The sequence below is a fragment of the Aricia agestis genome, chromosome 14, assembly GCF_905147365.1.
Source record: "Aricia agestis chromosome 14, ilAriAges1.1, whole genome shotgun sequence".
Lineage (NCBI taxonomy): Eukaryota > Metazoa > Arthropoda > Insecta > Lepidoptera > Lycaenidae > Aricia > Aricia agestis.
In genome coordinates, this window is record NC_056419.1 from 13,777,317 (window position 1) to 13,796,114 (window position 18,798).

General features: G+C 35.0%; 1 protein-coding gene across 2 annotated transcripts in view; it reads left to right on the forward strand.

Annotated features, from left to right (window-relative positions):
- Positions 1-4,007: 4,007 nt before the first annotated feature.
- Positions 4,008-18,798, forward strand: part of LOC121733867 — a 100,288-nt gene continuing 85,497 nt past the window's right edge. The window contains exon 1 of one of the 2 annotated variants that reach the window (XM_042124255.1): positions 4,008-4,171. In XM_042124255.1, coding sequence (XP_041980189.1) covers positions 4,037-4,171 — 135 coding nt within the window. In that variant the 5' untranslated portion in view covers positions 4,008-4,036. Of the gene's footprint in view, positions 4,172-15,083; positions 15,176-18,798 lie in introns of those variants that run through there. The other variant, XM_042124256.1, reaches the window with a different exon arrangement.

Sequence of the window (18,798 nt, forward strand, 5' to 3'; positions counted from 1 at the left end):
CTAAACAATGGCCGTGTTCGTCGGCGTAATTTTTAGCGCATTCGCTGCAAAACCTAGTTATTGCGCATGTCCAAATCATGTCATGCCATGGCAACGACAACTGTTTACGACTTGACATTTAACCCAATTGCAATTTGTTGGTGGCGTTGCAATGAACAAACCAGTGGGAGAGCCATGCTTCGGCACGAATGGGCCGGCTCGACCGGAGAAATACCACGCTCTCACAGAAAACCGGCGTGAAACAGCGCTTGCGCTGTGTTTCACCGAGTGAGTGAGTTTACCGGAGGCCCAATCCCCTACCCTATTCCCTTCCCTACCTTCCCCTATTCCCTTCCCTTCCCATCCCTACCCTCCCCTGTTACCCTATTCCCTCTTAAAAGCCGGCAACGCACCTGCATCTCTTCTGATGCTACGAGTGTCCATGGGTGACGGAAGTTGCTTTCCACCAGGTGACAGGTTTGCCCTCTTATTTCATAAAAAAAAACAATTAAATTTTTAAATTTTTCCAAGTGATCCATATCCATATTTTCCAAAATAAAATAATCAAACACTATCATAGTGTTAAATAAATTACTTGTGCGGCTGTTAGACAATTTAGGCTTATGTATTTATGTTTAGCTTTTATTATTTTAATCATGTATAAACAATTAAGACGTTGTTTACGACTTGACCAGCAACTTGTTATGGCGTTGCCATGACATCTTTTGGACATGCGCAATAAAAGGTTTGTCCAAAAATACGCCGACGAACACGGCCAATAATAATTTAAAAATTAATTTAAACAAAACTAGCATCATACACTTCACACAAAGAAAAACTCCTCCCAAAATTAATGTGCACTATAGTAACACAAAAGTTAACCGCGTAGATGACTGTAAATTCTTAGGAATTAATCACGGACGTAAATTAATATTGATAGTAAGCTAAACTGGAAATCTCACATAGAAAAACTTAGCAAAAAAAATTGTAGCTGTTCTTATGCACTTGCTCAGCTAGCTCCTATCATGAACACTGATGGAATATTAACTGCTTATCATGGTATGGTTGGATCTCTCTTACGCTATGGTATAATATTTTGGGGAAATTCACCTGAAAAAGACGTAATTTTTAAAATGCAAAAACGATGTATTCGGGCAATGTTTGGTTTGCAGGTAACGGAAAGCTGCAAGGCATATTTTCTCAAGCATAAAATTCTGTCACTTCCGTCCTTGTATATATTAGAAATGGTGCTATTTGTTTATAAAAATCCTGAATTATTTCCTAAAACTTCAGAGGTCGTAAAAAGAAACAGGCGTGACAATGATAAAATATACACAAACAATTATAAAACGTCACTTGTTTGTAAAAGTGTATTAGGAATGTCATCCAAAATTTATAATAAATTGCCACTATACTCGTATATAAGAAAAAATAATGTCAGTATAAACTTGTTCAAAAAATCTGTCAAAGAACTTTTAATAAGCAAATGCTATTATAACCTTTCTGATTATTTCAATGATAACAACTAAAGAGTTTTAGTTATCATTAATTTTAACCTAGACATTAGAAATTATTGTTATTATAATGAAATTAATGACATCACATACTATTGTTAATGTAATCTCGACTAATTGACATTTTATTTTATTATTATTATTATTTTATTAATCTTCGACATATTACTATTATTATTTTTGACATTTTATTTTTCTTATTATTGAAGTAATTTTGACACTATATATTATTATCATTATTTTTTTTATTAATATATTTCTTTAACATTACTTATTAATATTTTACTAATCAATGACCAATTTTATACCCATATGACATTATTTTCATTAATTAATTCAATCTATTGACTTAAATCTGTATCTTATGACATTTTGGATGATGACCATCAAAAATATAAATAAAACATTTCATAAAGATAATTACTTAATTACTCTTTAAATGACACTTAGCACTGTTTACTTATTTAAATTTGATTTTGTTATTTTGTCTGAATGTTTATATTTAATATTGTCTTACTCTTTTTAAGAAATGAACATTTGCATGCTAACAATTTATTAGCGAAGTGTGCTGGTACTGTATCACTTTTTGTCATCCTTTGTAACCACATTTCGAGCAAATAAAGATATTATGATTATGATTATGAAATACAGAGTATTAAAATGGTACGCTCGAACTGTTTTTCCATACAAACGTATTCCCCAATTTACTCCCTGGACAATGCGTTTAGATAAATAATTTTTATACAATACTATGATCTGTTAAAGCTACGTTAGATTTTTTCTAAATTTACTAATAAATAAAAAATAATATGACCCTTAATTAAAAATTGCAAAAAAATGAATGACCCGTACCCCGCCAATCGACCGACCATAAAATAAATTTGAAATATGTTTACGATAAAATAAAAACGTAGTGGTATAGACTCATTCTTCCTGAAGATATTTAAACAGAATAAATTTAGATTGGATCAATTTTGAAGGAGGAATCACGGGAATACGTTACCTCGATTACCTAACTGTACCTAGAGACCGATACAGTAAATCGGCGTAACGTAGTCCCCTGATTCCTCCTTCAAAATAGAGTCTATCTAATTTTATTTATTTTTTATTATTTTCAGGAAGAGCCTTCCCCCCCTCCCCTACCGCCGGCTCTTGTCCCACCCTCGGAGACTTTTAGTATATTCATCTGGACACCTTTAGGAACAACTGTACCAACTTTCAAAATTACACGAATTATTCGGTCTGAATTCCTTAATTTTCCCAGGCTAAACATACACAACAACGTACACAAAAAAAGATGAGTGAATGATACAATTCTCTGGCTCTGGCGTGTGCGTTGCCATGATTGGATACGCGACGCGCATGCGCAGTAAAATTCCTCATAAATTCCTCTTAAATTTTGAGGAAGCGATAGCGGAAGAGTATTTTTTTTATTTTTATTTATGAGGATGCGGTAACGGTTGAGGAACCCAAAATATTGCGGAACTTCCTCATTATGAGGAAGCGGAAGAGGAATTCTCAGCAACCCTACGACAAACCCAGCCGACAGATCACAATTAACATTGAATTGACATGATCCGACCAAATGACGTTGGTCTGTCAACTGCCTAGGAATCAATTTCCTGGTACATACCCAATTACCTATCAAAATCGGTCCAGCAATTTAAACGTGAAGTGGAAGAATATAATATGATAGTACCTACTTGATAATACTTAGGTTTCGTTACATCACAAGTTTGGGAACCCCTGGAGTACCTATTTGTATCCACCTACCAACTACCGAGTACCGACAAATAAAACGATAATAGCCGGTACATTGAGCGCTATTGAAGTCTTTTGTGTTCCATTGTCGAGTTCCCACACAAAATGGAGGCCTTGGTCAAGTATTTAGGTTAGGAAAATTGCCCACATGCAGGGCAAATGATGCGGCGCATAGCCAATGTACTGTCCGATATTATACTGCCAATAAAAAAAGTTTATTCGGAGCACGCGCCTGTATTGGTTCCAACATACCGTAGCACAAATAAGGCAACAATTGAACGACATTATTGCTAGGACAAGTTTAGTCACAGGACGTTTTCGATTGTGTCGAAACGCGCCAAAACGCGAGTGTTGCCTGTTAAAATAAAAGTGAGAAAAGTTGGGAATATTCGTAAAAAGTGATTTTGTACAATGTAATACCTACGCGCTTTTAAAACGTTCATCTTATTTCGAAATTAAATACCTAGTTTTTAAATTAACAATCGCTTTAAACTAACATTATTTATAATTCTCTAGTAGTCAGGTTTCTACTTTTCAAGTCAATAACTTTTAATTGCTTTTAAAAGTATTAAAACTAATAATTACCTACGTAGTGCCTCGCGCTTTTCATAGATAATTAGAAAACTGTAGTTTGCAATAAGTTAGTTTATATCTAGCCGTGGTCGTATGCGGTGAGATAAACCGTAAACGTGACTTTACTCTTAAATAAACTGTGTGATCGATAAATTAGTGATAATATCTAACATAAAATAACCTCCTCTTTCTATAAGAATTTGGTTAAAATGGATCGGTACATAGTGAGTCGTCACTCGAAGCGCCGGAAGAGCAATGATGGAATGCTGGCGCGATGGAGGAAGAACTACATCTCTCATCTGCTGATGAAACACATGTGGATACGAAGAGGCTTCGATCTCAATGTAAGTTATTCTTCGAATCTCAATATATTTTTTCTCAAAGGAGGTATGACCAGTGACAGATTAACCGGTAACCCTAATCAAGCAATTGCCTAGGGCATCACGTCTGAGTGGGCACCAGAAGAGTAAAGTTAGTAGTACATACGGATAGGGGGTCCACAGGCATGGATTGCTTAGGGCATCAAATTCAAGTGGTCTTATTTATTACTGTATTAGGTATGACTTCTATGTTAGTACTAACTTCTAATAACTTCTAAGCTCTTCATTACTGATGTCCACAATTTGGTCATCTTGAGACCCTTACAAGATTAATACCTACCTATAGCATAAATTCTTCATAATATTTTCCTTGCTCTTAGCTCTTGCGACTCCCACTTCAATTCAAATGACTTCATTCTCGTCTTGGCAAATCATTTTTATCGTGGGAGAGTCAGGGTACGAAAAATTGCAACTTGCTCACCATAACAATGCAATAGAGCAACTTTCGCAGTTGGCTGATGATAACGAATTTTTTTATTATTATAAGGATGCGAGGTATTGCACATTTTTTCTTACATAACGAACAATGTTGTCCTTGTTTTTATTATTATTAGCTTCGCTCGGTATAGCAAACACTCATTGACTTCGTGTTACTTAACAACGCCATCTGCTGGAATAGCTTTAGCTGTTGTTGTGTCGTTAAAGCAATTAGTTAGTTGAAACCCCCTATATACTAAATTTCATGAAAATCGTTGGAGCCGATTCCGAGATTCCAATTATATATAAGTATATGTTACGCTCAAAGACCGAAATCGCTCAATAAGCGAAAAAATGGCTCACAACGCGTTGTGACTCACAACGCGTTGTGAGCCATTTTTTCGCTGCATAACGTGATAAACACGTTATGCAGTGATTTAGTAAAACAAAAAACATTTTGTAGTACGCGTGGTAATTCAAATATAATCTTCCATACCTATGAACGATTAATCAATCAAGAACAAATCAAGAAAAACAAATAGCATATATCAGCCACGACACGAATTTCGCGTTATGGTCTTTTTGTGATTGCCAGAACGCGTCGTGGCTGTTTCACTGTGACCACAACGCGTTGTGAGCCATTTTTTCGCTCATTGAGCGTAACATATATATACAAGAATTGCTTGTTTAAAGATATAAGATATCGAAAGATTTAACATGTCTTTACTTATTTAATTTTAGAAATATTTTCGAGATAAGCAGTCGTTAAAACGAGTACCAATATTAAGTAACTGTATAAAATTACACACCAACATTAAAATCTGTGTCAAACGTACGAAATTCTCAATTTTAATTATTTCAAGGTAATTATGTCATAATGAATTTCTCGTTGTTTTTATCTCGAGTTTAAATCTGTAAGTTGTAACTAACACCTTGTAATACAGAGTTAAGCGTTGTGTTAATTAATGTAGAAATTATTGTAAGTTACTGTCACATTTAAATTTGAAAATGGAATTGCGAATTTTACGGATTTTCTTAAACTAGCAACACTGAATTAAATTTCACCAATGAAGAGTCCCGAAAATTTGGCACATTCACAGTCACCGACGTTCTTGCTAAAAACTTCTCTGCCAAAATGAATGCGACAAGTAACTGAAAATAATAAACTACAAATCCTTTTTTAGGGTTCCGTATTTTTCTACCAGGATTTCGTTAAACCACTAAACTCCCTTTTCATTGGACTCGACAATCTAAATTGATTCCTAGAAAATCATGTCCCTATGCCCTAATAAGAGAAGAATACGAAATTATTTGGGGGCACTTTCACTTTGCGACGAGGACGAAATTTAAAATCAATAGTGTATATATACACCAGTAAACTAGCAGCAGACAGCGAATACTAAATTATAGGAAATCATCCTTACTAATATTATAAATGCGAAAGTGTGTCTGTCTGTCACCTCTTCACGCCCAAACGATCTTGATTTGACGAAGCTTCGGCACGAATGGGCCGGCTCGACCGGAGAAATACCACGGGCTCATAAAAAAACCGGCGTGAAACAGCGCTTGCGCTGTGTTTCGCCGATTGAGTGAGTTTACCGGAGGCCCAATCCCCTACTCTATTCCCTTCCCTACCCGTCCCTATTCCCTTCCTTACCTCCCCTACCCTGTAATCCTATTCCCACTTAAAAGGCCGGCAACGCCTGCACCTGCAGCTCTTCTGATGTTGCGTGTGTCCATGGGCGACGATAGTTGCTTTCCATCAGGTGACCAGTTTGCTCGTTTGTTCCCTTATTACATAAAAGAAAGAAAAATAATCCTAAAATAATAATGTGCGGTTGCAGGTGCAAAAATGTGCAACCGCACATTTTCCGGGAGTTTTGGGCGTAGTAGTACAAAATTTTACTGTCTTAAGAAAGTTTGCGGAACACTTATGTTGATATCGCCATAAGCAATTATGAATCTGTATTATGGAGAAAGTTGTTTAGAAAATATTATGTACTCTATCATATCATGGGTTGGCTACTTTAAGTTCTTCTAATCACGCCATTTGTCAATAAACTATTATGTCAGACACACATGGACCATTCATCCGGCGAAATATCTCTGACGGTACGAAAACTAATTGGCCTATTCTTCCGGGGTAAGTATGCTATTTTGGCACAAAACTGAGTTTGTATAAGATCGGTGTTAAATAAAGATTTATACTTATTTATAATATGTTTATACGTGGGAGAGCCATGCTTCGGCACGAATGGGCTGGCTCGACCGGATAAATACCACGTTCTCACAGAAAACCGGCGTGAAACAGCGCTTGCGCTGTGTTTCGCCGAGTGAGTGAGTTTACCGGAGGCCCAATCCCCTAACCTATTCCCTTCCCCTCCCTACCTTCCCCTGTTCCCTTCCCTTCCCTCCCCTATTACCCCATTTCCCTCTTATAAGGCCGGCAACGCACTTGCAGCTCTTCTGATGCTGCGAGTGTCCATGGGCGACGGATGTTGCTTTCCATCAGGTGACCCGTTTGCTCGTTTGCCCCCTTATTTCATAAAAAAAAATCTTTATTTAAAAAAAAAATATTTTTTTTTATATTACTTTAACCAGGTACTTACCTATACATTGTCTATTTAATTTTAACTGTCTATTTAATTTTAAAAGTAATTTTCGAGGGTCTTCGGCATATCGATTTATTACGTCTTCTGTGAAAGAATCGCTCATATTCGCCACAAGGTCAACTTCAGTTCCATTGTGGTGAGAGTACCGACGCATCTTCTCCCGACCTTTGAAGCGGAGGAATTCTGGCCGACTGATGTGGTTTACCGAAGGTTCCGGGGGAGGCTCCGGAATGAAGCGCGCGTCACGTCGCCGTTAATTCGTGATAATGTGTACTTAGTTGTTAAGTTTATATAATTTTTATGTATGTTAGTCATTAAGGTATATATTGTATGGGCCTACGTAGCCTGATTTAAATAAATAAATAAAAATATCTTTTATAAGTTTTCTATGAAAATACTAGATATTTTTTCTATGAAAGTACTAGATTTTCGATAAAAATACTAGATAAGATACTTAGTAGGGACGTCAACATACACCGTTGGGGCAGGCCCATTACGCCCACGCTTACTGCAATGTTTTCACGATAGAGGCAGCACCGGCATAGAATGTAAACAAAAAGTTTTGTTCGACGTTTGGCGACGTTTCTGTCACGTGATATGACGTGGCACATGTGCAACATGTCGGATTTTGGTCGCGCAGACACTATAGAATCCTTTGTGCCCAAGTCCGGCTCACTCTTGGCCAGTTTTCCGACCGTGTGTGGCGGCTATAACATTTATTTGAATTTCGTATGTATTGTTTAACTATCATTGACCTACCAGCTGCTGACCAAACAAAGAGGTGTTATGACAGACCGTTCAGAGCTATCTTACCCTTGACAGGATCTTAATACCCTTGTCATAAGGATCACTTTTGTACAATGGTACATTGAATGACCTAAACGTGACATGTGCACTGCATATTGAATGCTCATAATATGTGACATTATTCTAAACACGGATCACTGTACATTTGTTTACCTAATACACCTAAATAAGAGGTATGTTAGATAATGGACTTCTAAAGTAGAAAGTTTAATTCGTAAAACGTAATTATAAATTGTTAGTTTTTTTTTCAAAAAGTTTTTTGGGTAAACGTCAATGATAATATATTATATAAAAAACTCAAAGCAGATATTATGTTACTACCGCGCGCGTTGTGAAGCTTCAAATACGTCTGTCTCTTTTATGTAAATGGCATTTCGTATCTTTTGTTTCACTTATCTGTCAAATTTGTCAATGTGGTTCGGAAGAGATTTAAACCGGAAAATAGTATGAACGTAACAGATCTGTATAAGTAAAATATCATTGGTAAACATAATAATATAAATTGTAATTTTTTAAAGCAAAGTTTACCGTTTGTAAGTTACGCTAAATATTGTTTATTCCATGGGAATAGTTCATTTCTTTCCAGACGATATTTGTTTCCGGTCTCAGTGAATTTCTATACTGAATTTTTTAAATTGATTAAATTATATTAATAGAGGTAATTGACAAAATGACAGACAGACTATTAGTTTGATTTTTTAGTCAAACTTTGCGGTAAATAAGAACTAAGTAATTTCAAACATTTTGTAACCAAGTGATTGGTAGAGTCAGCAAAAATAATGGTCGATAATTTTCTTTCTAATTGTGGTCATAATATTAGTCTTCTGACTTCTCTATATTATTGCAACAAGAAAATAAAGAACAACGAAACTTATTGGCATACAAGTACATAATATGAAATGTTGTATTTTGGTGTAAACCATGTAAACCTATGAAACATACGCCAATCGATAGAGAAAATGTTTACAAATAATAAATACTCTTTGAGAAAATGTCGTGAATACTTACTTTGTGAGTTATTTCAGTTTGAAAATGCAAAATAGATGAGATATACAATCTGAAATATTTCAAAAAGTATATCATTTACGACATTTTGTCGAAGCATATTTGTTATTTGTAATTATTTTATTTGTCGATTGACGTATGTTATATAGGTGCACACGAAAATATGCCATTTGCAACTTAAGGTATATTATATGCCAAGCTCCATACAAAAAGGTTCTAACTCTTTTATTCTCTTGTTTCATCCGTAAGTTCTATTAGAGAAGTTGAATTCTAGGCAGATAAGCCGACCACAACATGACGTAGGTCCGTCAACTGCCTAGGAATCAATTTCCTCGATGGTGCATATTTTTTTGGTCGCAGATATATAGAAAATGTTAACAATGTAAAAAATATATTATGGGCTATAATACTATGTACGTAGTATGATAGGTACATACAGATAAACCTCTAGACATCTGCGAAATAACAAATACGCACTCAGAAGAAATTGAAATTTTCCATAGAGGAAACGAAGTAACAAGCTTTTTTCTTACCTTAAGTTTTTCCCTATTTACCATGTAAGCAAACGGTTGGTTTTCACTTCATCATACAAAAACATGAACAAGTAAAAGTGTATGGACCTGGCTAGGACGGCTAGGTCAGTGACTTCCTATAGTATACATTCAATACATTCCGATCTATCTACCGATTTATTTATTATATGTGTAATATATTATAGTCTATTCTACTAAGTATATATATATAGACAAATATAGTAATTATATTACTTATATTAAAAAAAAAAGTGTCCATGGCGTGATGGACCACAATTAATTAAAATTCATAATATTATTTCAATTATCCTTGGTGCGAAAAATCTAAATAATAAAATAACAAAAAAAGGATATGGACGAACAGTCCATAGACGGCCACAATTTTATAATAAAAAAAAAATACATTCCGATCTAAATGTTGACGAAGCTCAGTATGGGCTATAATGCTACTAATTTTCTTTTTCATAATATATAATTTATTTATTACATACCATATTTCATAATCAGACTTATTTTCTACTTTGGGTCCTACACTAGGCGCAACCTGTCTTGAATTTCAAGTATTAACAGACTACTTAATAAAGATATTCTACAACTCCGTTGCGTCAAAATTCGTCTATCGCGCGGGAACTGTACATTTTTCCGGGATAGAAAGTATTCTATGTCCTTTCCTGGGACTCAGAGTATCTCAATACCAAATTTCAGCAAAATCGGTTCAGCGGTTTGGGTGTGAAGAGGTAACCAGGACAGACACACTTTCGCATTTATAAAATTAGTATGGATGGATCACCAAAGCTATAACTCTTCTAATATAACGACTGTTCGTGCTTGACGGTTTTCTTACCATCTGATGATCTATCTGCTCATATAAAAACCTCTTCTCATTCAAGTCAACAACGTTTAACCTTTATGACAATCACATTACGTGTATGTTTGCACACGTAATACTCGTAAACTTTTGTGGGGTCACTAGAAAGCGTTATGCAAGTATCGTCTCTTTGACCGGAACTAAATCTTCGATATATTTCCGTACTATATTGATTGTATACTCTGTAGTAATATACATAGCATAATAGATGTTCTATTAACCTGCTTTAGTAATTAAAAGTTATGAAATGTAGTGATTGATTTCAAGATATCCTTTCGGTAGTTTTCCATCATAATAATTTATTATTTTACCTAATATAATATATTGTCAAATTATATAAATAGTATTAAGAGCTCACCTGACTCTAAAAATCAAACATCGTCCGTCTCTCTTCACACTCACGCTCTTTCGTATGCCAGGTGAAAAAGGACGGCGCGGAATCATCGCCGAGTTAGTTTTACTGATTATGAAAAAAATGTTTTGAGCAAATTTAGGTTTTATCAATACCTTTTTAGATATTAAAAAATATTAAAGAAAAGACAGCAAACTTCGAAGATCCAAGCAAAAATGTGTCTAAAACAAGGTTTTTTGTAAAAAAGAAACTATCGCGCATTTTTTGAGTAGGTACTCGTGTTTTCGTTTTGAGCATTTAATCTTTATGAATTGAAGTTACTTGTGTCAAAAAATCAGTTTTCTAGACCTTACAGATTTTGAGATCTAGGTTAAAGTATGTAGTCAAGTTAGGGTCATATGGGCTCTTAAATTCCATAGCTCTCAAGACAATTACATTATAGATTTTCGTAATAATTGGAGAAAATTTACAAAGTTAGAGTGTGCAGTCTCTATTATTAGAATAATATTATGTCAGATTTCAGGTAGCTGCAAAGTACACCAGCTGTTCCTCGATTCTATTATAGTTCAATATAATCACAGCTTCAGTTCAGGGGCCGTACCACGAAACCTTTTTGAGACTCAAACAATCGTACGAGAATACCGCGTCCCACTCTAACAAACGTGAAATGACGTTGTTAGAGCAGGACGCGGCATTCTCATTCGATTGTTTGAGTCTCAAAACGGTTTCATAGTAGGCCTACTGGTTCGGTGTCTCGATCTCGGTACGATAAAACTACAATACGGTATTCAAATAAAATGTCAAACGTTAAACGCGCTTTGATTGGTCAAAATTCCAGAAAGTCGTTTGTTTTGATGTTGAATTGACGTAGAGAATACTTTTTTGATATTTGATCCAGAACTAGATCGAAAGTGCAATAATGATTTCAAGTAGCAAAATTATATAGCCTGTACAGCGTGGCGCCTCTGTTAAAATTAAAGCTGCATCTTTCGTATTTAATAAGACAATTTATCCACCTACTACACATAGCTGAGCTGTTACTAATACAATAGATCGTAGCATCATTAAGCTCATCACAATACAAATGTATACAGTAGAGCAAAATATTTTAAAACTTGGGTTAATATGGCACAACAATATCTATTCTGGAAAAATCATCAGGGACACAGGACTCAAACTGTTAATCAAGAATGGATGAGATGTACGAGTATAATTTATTGATGATATAATTTTAAATACAAAAATATTAAAGACAAATGGTCAAATTGCATAAAGTTCTGATCGGTGGTGCCATTGATACATATCCTGAGCAAAATGTCTTTCTATTGTCATATTTCAAATGCCAAAATTGCTCCAAACAAAACCAATGTGGCTTAAGGGCCTGTATTCACAGACACGGACGATTTTCAAGATTTAAAGGTGACAGTAGACACAAAAATATAGTAATTTAAATTCTGGAAAAATTATATGTGTTAGTTAAGGATCTAACACAGTGGAATTTATATTCCATTACACAATATCATGAACTTCACTCGATAGAAAAAAATCCCAAAGTTACCTCTTCTTTTAACGAAATTTCCATACTATGTCCAAATTATTTGGAATTTTCAGATATTTTGTGTGACTGAAAGCGTACCAGCCGAACCTTTCGAAGGTTCGGCTGGTACGCTTTCAGTCACACACTTTGCGCGCAAAGTGTGTGACTGAAAGCGTACCAGCCGAACTTAAAATAGCACGCGTGCTATTTTATAGTTTTTTGATCGTCGTTTTTTTACACATCAATTAAATTGAGTCAAAAAATCGAATCGCCCTAGATATATTCTTTGTCTTTAATTCAGTGCAAAAAATATCTGAAAATTCCAAATAATTTGGGCGTAGTATGGAAATTTCGTTAAAAGAAGAGGTAACTTTGGGATTTTTTTCTATCGAGTGAAATTCATGATATTGTGTAATGGAATATAAATTCCACTGTGTTAGATCCTTAACTAACACATATATTTTTTTCAGAATTTAAATTACTATATTTTTGTGTCTACTGTTACTTTTAAATCTTGAAAATCGTCCGTTTCTGGGAATACAGGGCCTTAAGTTTTTGACAACGCTGTTTGCCTCAATATTTTATTATGGGCATTATAACATTCTAATCAAAGTCGTGCGACACAGAGACAATTTTACGTGTGTCCACCACTCAGTACCACATCTTCCTGATTTGTAAAGTTCCCTAAAATCACACTTATGTGTGCGTGTGCAATTCAGATCTAATATAAAGTTGTTTACTGTATGTACTTATACTGTATCAATATCACGGATCCCACACTCTCAAGTCAAGGCTCTATCGGCGCTCACTTGTTACTTCATAATCATTTGCACCCGAAAATATCCTCATCTCATCATCATCATTATCATCATTCATTATAATCGTTATCAATGTTACGGTTAAATAAATCAGATTATACAAATGATGGAGCCACAATAGATCCTCAAGAGTCGCAGTGACAGGGCTACTTGACCTGCCTTCAGCACAAAAAAAATCTAGTTGACGTTCGCAACTCCATTGCGCCAAAATTTGTTTATCATACGGGAGCCATACATCTTTCCGAGATAAAAATATCCTATATCCGTTCCGGATACTCGTATCTCCATAGCTTTGGTACCTATGGAAATACTTATTATTTAAGCATAAGAAGAATGACAGAAGAAGACAACACTGCGCTTGAGGGTCGAGCGTCTGCAGTCTCGCCGCAAAATTAACTTTAGTTCCTTTGTGGTGAGAGTACCGACGAATCTTCTTTCGACCTTTGAGGCGCCGGAGTTCTAGTCTACCGGAGGTTCCAGGGGAGACTTCGGAACGAAGCGCTTTTTAAGTATATAATAATAATATGTATGTTAGTCCTTAAGGTATTTATTATAATATGAATATGTATGTTAGTCTGTAACGTATTTATATTATGAGCCTAGATGCCTGAAATAAATGGTCAAACAGTAATCGGTTCAGTGGTTTGGACGTGAAGAGATAACAGACAGACACACTTTCGTATAGATAATATTAGTATATGTATGGGCACATGAATCTGTAGAAGCATCATGAAAATTAAATCAGTATAATATTTAGGTACTACATTAGAATACTCTACATCCACTCTCCAAAAAAAAGCGCCAAAAGAAATGAATTAATTATTCAGGCTTCAAAATCCATTGTAATTACTAATTAGAACAGTAATATTATGATGTAGCAACAACATACAGCAAAGCAATTGCAGAATTGTTAAATCCATGGGGATTTAATACATACGCCAAGTTAGCCAATGATTGCTACATAATTTGAGACCTATTAGGACCTAGGACCTAAATATTAAATCGTTACCTACGGAATTTCTATTAAATAATAAGGCCTACGTAACGTTTTTTTTTTTTTATTTTATTTCAGTACAAAAGCTTTTCAACGCTCGTTTCCGAAGAATTTGAAAAGAAAAGGCGCGCGGCGTCGAACGATTTTCAAATTTTAAAATGGGTACGAATTTCCTCAGTAGCTTTTTTATTTAGATGTCTACTTAGGCAATCGCAATGTAGCCAACAGCTTTTAGGTCAGCTTATTAAGTCTTTCAAGGTGAGCTACTTATCACCTGTTCACTATTTACCATTACTTTTGACCATTTAGCCTATGTTTTAATTAAGAATATTAATGGTAAGTATAAGTACGGTAGTCGATACTAATTTTCTCTCGCGTTTTTCATTAGTAAGTAAATATAAAAGCTCCCACGTTTAAACGTAGTTAGGTAAAGTTAAATCATCTTAATAATCTCATATTGTTAACTATTAGTTAATTTTATGTGCATGTTTAAATCTACCAGAAACAGATAATTTAATTGATAGCACAGCAAGCAAAGTTCAAAGACAGTTTTATGGAGCTAATAAAGTCAATAGATAGATATAGTATGTTGATAAAATCTTATATCCCCTGGGCCCTAGGTGTATTGCACTATACGAGCCAAATGGTAATCAATGTTCGTTTTGCAATTGATTTAAAGCAAACATGCACTCTAAAACGTTGCATTAAGGTTCAATATCAACATTCGATCGCATGTTGCGACAGCCAGTTCTCCGGCAAGTCAACATTTCATACTTATAAACACTATACTTGTTTTGTAGCTTAGTTTACTTGTAAATGTTACAGTGTTTAGTTCCGTACCGTTCGATATTCAATTTGGATTTGACAAATGGATTTCCCGCCGAAAAAAGTGTCACCTCCAGTGTCAATGTCAGTGTGAAAAAAGTGATTGTTTTTTTTTGCGATTAGCGCCGTGCTAGGTCGAAGGTGACAATATGCCTCAGATTTTCTTCAAAAAAGTAATGGTGGTGCGAGGCGATGTCGAGGTAAGTTGCTTTCACTAAAGAGAAGTTTAGTAATAGATCAAAAGACGTATTTGGATCGTGGTATGATTCATTCGGTATTGCACATACTAAAACTAGAATATCATAGAATATTAATTTCAGCTATGGTTTATCATTTTCGGAATATTTGTTATTGGTATTCTAATACTTCTTTGAGAAGAATATTGTAAAAGAAAACTTATTAGAATATTAATTCGTTTTCTAAAACCCTTGCGATTTTATGGTCCTTAAAGTGTCTATTATAATGTATTGTAGGATAGTGTTTGTCAAGCATCTAGAAAATGTAGCCTATATAGATTGTTGTATTTCTTGGCAGATGGTCAGAAGTCTGGAGTCTAGACTTAGTTCATTCTCTATGCTATTTTCAGGTTCCCGGAAATAGAAATACAATGAACTTAATGCTATAGAATAGGTAATGAAAAGTGAAAATGAACACGAAGAAAGGAAAAGTAAAATAATAATGAGACACAATTCAAACTTATATTTTATGTTTTTTCTTGTCTATTTTGGGGTTTCGTATCAGGTGTAAATGTTCAGTTGTAGCTTATTAAAATAAAATTTGCCATATTTTATGGATTTTTTCATAGGTCTTGTGGATTTGCCGCAGGGTCCCCGTAAGGGCTACTGGCGCCTGTCTGCAAAAAAGATTTTGGCGCCCCTTTAGGCAAATTTTTTTCGGACATTGGTTTTGGCGCCCCTAGAGGATGGCGCCCGTGTGCAATGCACACATTGCACATAATATGGTAGCGGGGGCCCTGATTTGCCGAAAACTTATTATTTAGAACCATTTCAGTAGTGGCTAGTGTGTATAGACTAGATAGATAGATATAGATAATGAAAAGCTGGGCGAAAGAATTTAAGAATTTGTCCTATAAAAAAAAACTACCAGTGTCTGACGTTAAACTATAAATAAAACAAATAAAACTACCCACATCCAGTGCATCTTTTATGGTATCAAAAATGCCAAATGTCAGATTAGGCATTATCATAGGTCAAGGTTGGTGACCAATCAGCCTGCAGGCTATATTCTATGTAGTATGCACCATCTGTCTTTTGTCGACTGGTTTAAAGGTCACTGCAACAGGTTAAACAAAAGGTTGTCAGGTATTGAACCCAATAGGTATTGTTTGTTTTCGTTTGCCTGTGTGTTTTAAGTAGATATTGAAAAGTTCATTCAGTTCGCTATGTTGCCACAAAATTTATCGCGCGGGAACCGTGCCGTTTACCGAAATAAAAAGTGTCCTATGTCCTTTCCCGAGACACAAAGTATCTCCATAGTCCATACCAAATTTCAGCAAAATTGGTTCAGCGGTTTGGCCGTGACGAGGTAACAGACAGACAGACAGACACACTTTCGCAATTATAACATGTGCCGAATAGGCTATTCACAACGTTTTGACAGATTCTCCATACTTGATCTGTCAAGTTAATTGTTTTATTTGGTGGATAGCCTATTTGTTACTTATCAGGAAGTGGTGAAACAGGCCCTTAGTATCATAGATGTATCATCAACTCATCATATCTGCAACTCTTCTAATATAACTGTCCATGCACGACGGTCTTACCATCTCATCCATCATGCCTCTGTGTCTGTGACTCTTTCGCAAAATAATTAATAAGTGTGGATGTGGATTACATTATATTAGATTAAGGGCCTGTTTCACCACTTCCTGATAAGGCTATCCACCAACTAACATGACAGATCAAGTATGGAGAATCTGTCAAAAAAGTTGTGAATAGCCTATTAGGAACTTTATCAGAAAGTGGTGATACAGGCCCTAAATGACTAAAACAGAACAATAATCATTAGTAGGTACTTTAGCTCTATAACCCATACTAATATTATAAATGCGAAAATGTGTCTGTCTGTCTGTCTGTTACCTCTTCACGCCCTAACGACTGAACCGATTTTGCTGAAATTTGTCATGGAGATACTTTGAGTCCCGGGAAAGGACATAGAAAACTTTTTGTTCCGAAAAAATGTACGGTTCCCGCGCGATTAACGAGTTTTGCAACAGAGTTGCGGGCATCATCTAGTATTATGTATGCAAGCGTGTCACTATACTATTTATTGGTAACATTAGGTAGGTAATATACATTGCAACTAGCTAGTGATATGTTGCTTCCGACCTAACGCAATTTATTACTTACTAGTCATAAATTACTACTTTTTGCAACAAACTGATTTATTTTTTCCATTACTTATATAAGTATGTTTTGTAGTGGAATAGTTATCTTGAATGATATAATCTCAACTTCTTAATAGTTCAACATCTTATACAATATACAGGAACTGTTGTTATTCGTGTTATTTGGTATGATAGTGCAAAATGCTATACGCTATTAACACAAGAATACAATACTTTGTATACAATAAAATTCAGTAGCAAGATTGTCTTAAAGATAATAATAAACTAGTTTTCGCTCATTCGCCAAAACGAAATTACAAAAATAATTCGGTGATATAATAGATTCTATCTAAACACTTCTTTATAACGCTTTTCAGAAATAAAAATATATGTCGTTTTGTAGCAGTGTAGTAGAAATGAAGAACTGAGAACCCAGAAAAATATCCACATGATACTAAGTACTAACAAAAGAACACGCTCAAAATATAACGCCTTTAAAAATCTAATAGCAAATTGTAAATATTGAAGCGTCTTCTATTTCTGAAGTAGGCACGTATAATATTAAGAACACGTTTGTGGAAAATACTTATTATAGTTTTGCTTTTTCATCTATTTAAGTTTATTAAATGAATATATACGTGGGAGAGCCATGATTCGGCACGAATGGGCCGGCTCGACCGGAGAAATACCACGTTCTCACAGAAAACCGGCGTGAAACAGCGCTTGCGCTGTGTTTCGCTGAGTGAGTGAGTTTACCGGAGGCCCAATTCCCTTTCCGATCCTCCCCTATTCCTTTCCCTTCCCATCCCTACCCTCCCCTATTACCCTATTCCCTCTAAAAAGGCCGGCAACGCACCTGCAGCTCTTCTGATGCTGCGAGTGTCCATGGGCGACGGAAGTTGCTTTCCATCAGGTGACCCGTTTGCTCGTTTGCCCCCTTCTTTCATAAAAAAAAAAAAAAAAAAAGTGTGCGACAAATAATAACATTTTAAGAAGCTTTCTTTCTAACGGCATTATGTTTATAAATAAGTTTAAATATATTTTATTAAATACTTAGTATAGAATACACTGTACATAGAGCTTACTTATCCTTAAATTGACTAGTAACTATCGTAACTAATTTTTTAATCATCGTCTACCAAACCTTGATTGAAATCTTGAACTTAGCGACAAATTATCTTAAAATATAATTAATATTTATTGATCTGTTTACTTTATTTCCTTCATTACATCCTTTTCCTAATATTTAGGAAGTTTAGGAAGTTCTCAAGGTGTTTATCAGGGCCATGGGATTTAATTGTTCAAAAACCGACTTCTAAAAAATTAATGAATATTACTCAGGCTAGTATGAAAAAGTTCTCACGCGTACGGCTTATAAGAATATAGAGTTCTGGCAAAATTATGAACTGTATGTTTACAATATGAATTATAACGTTTTGAAAATTTTAAAAAGAATTTCATAAGTGACGTCTTACT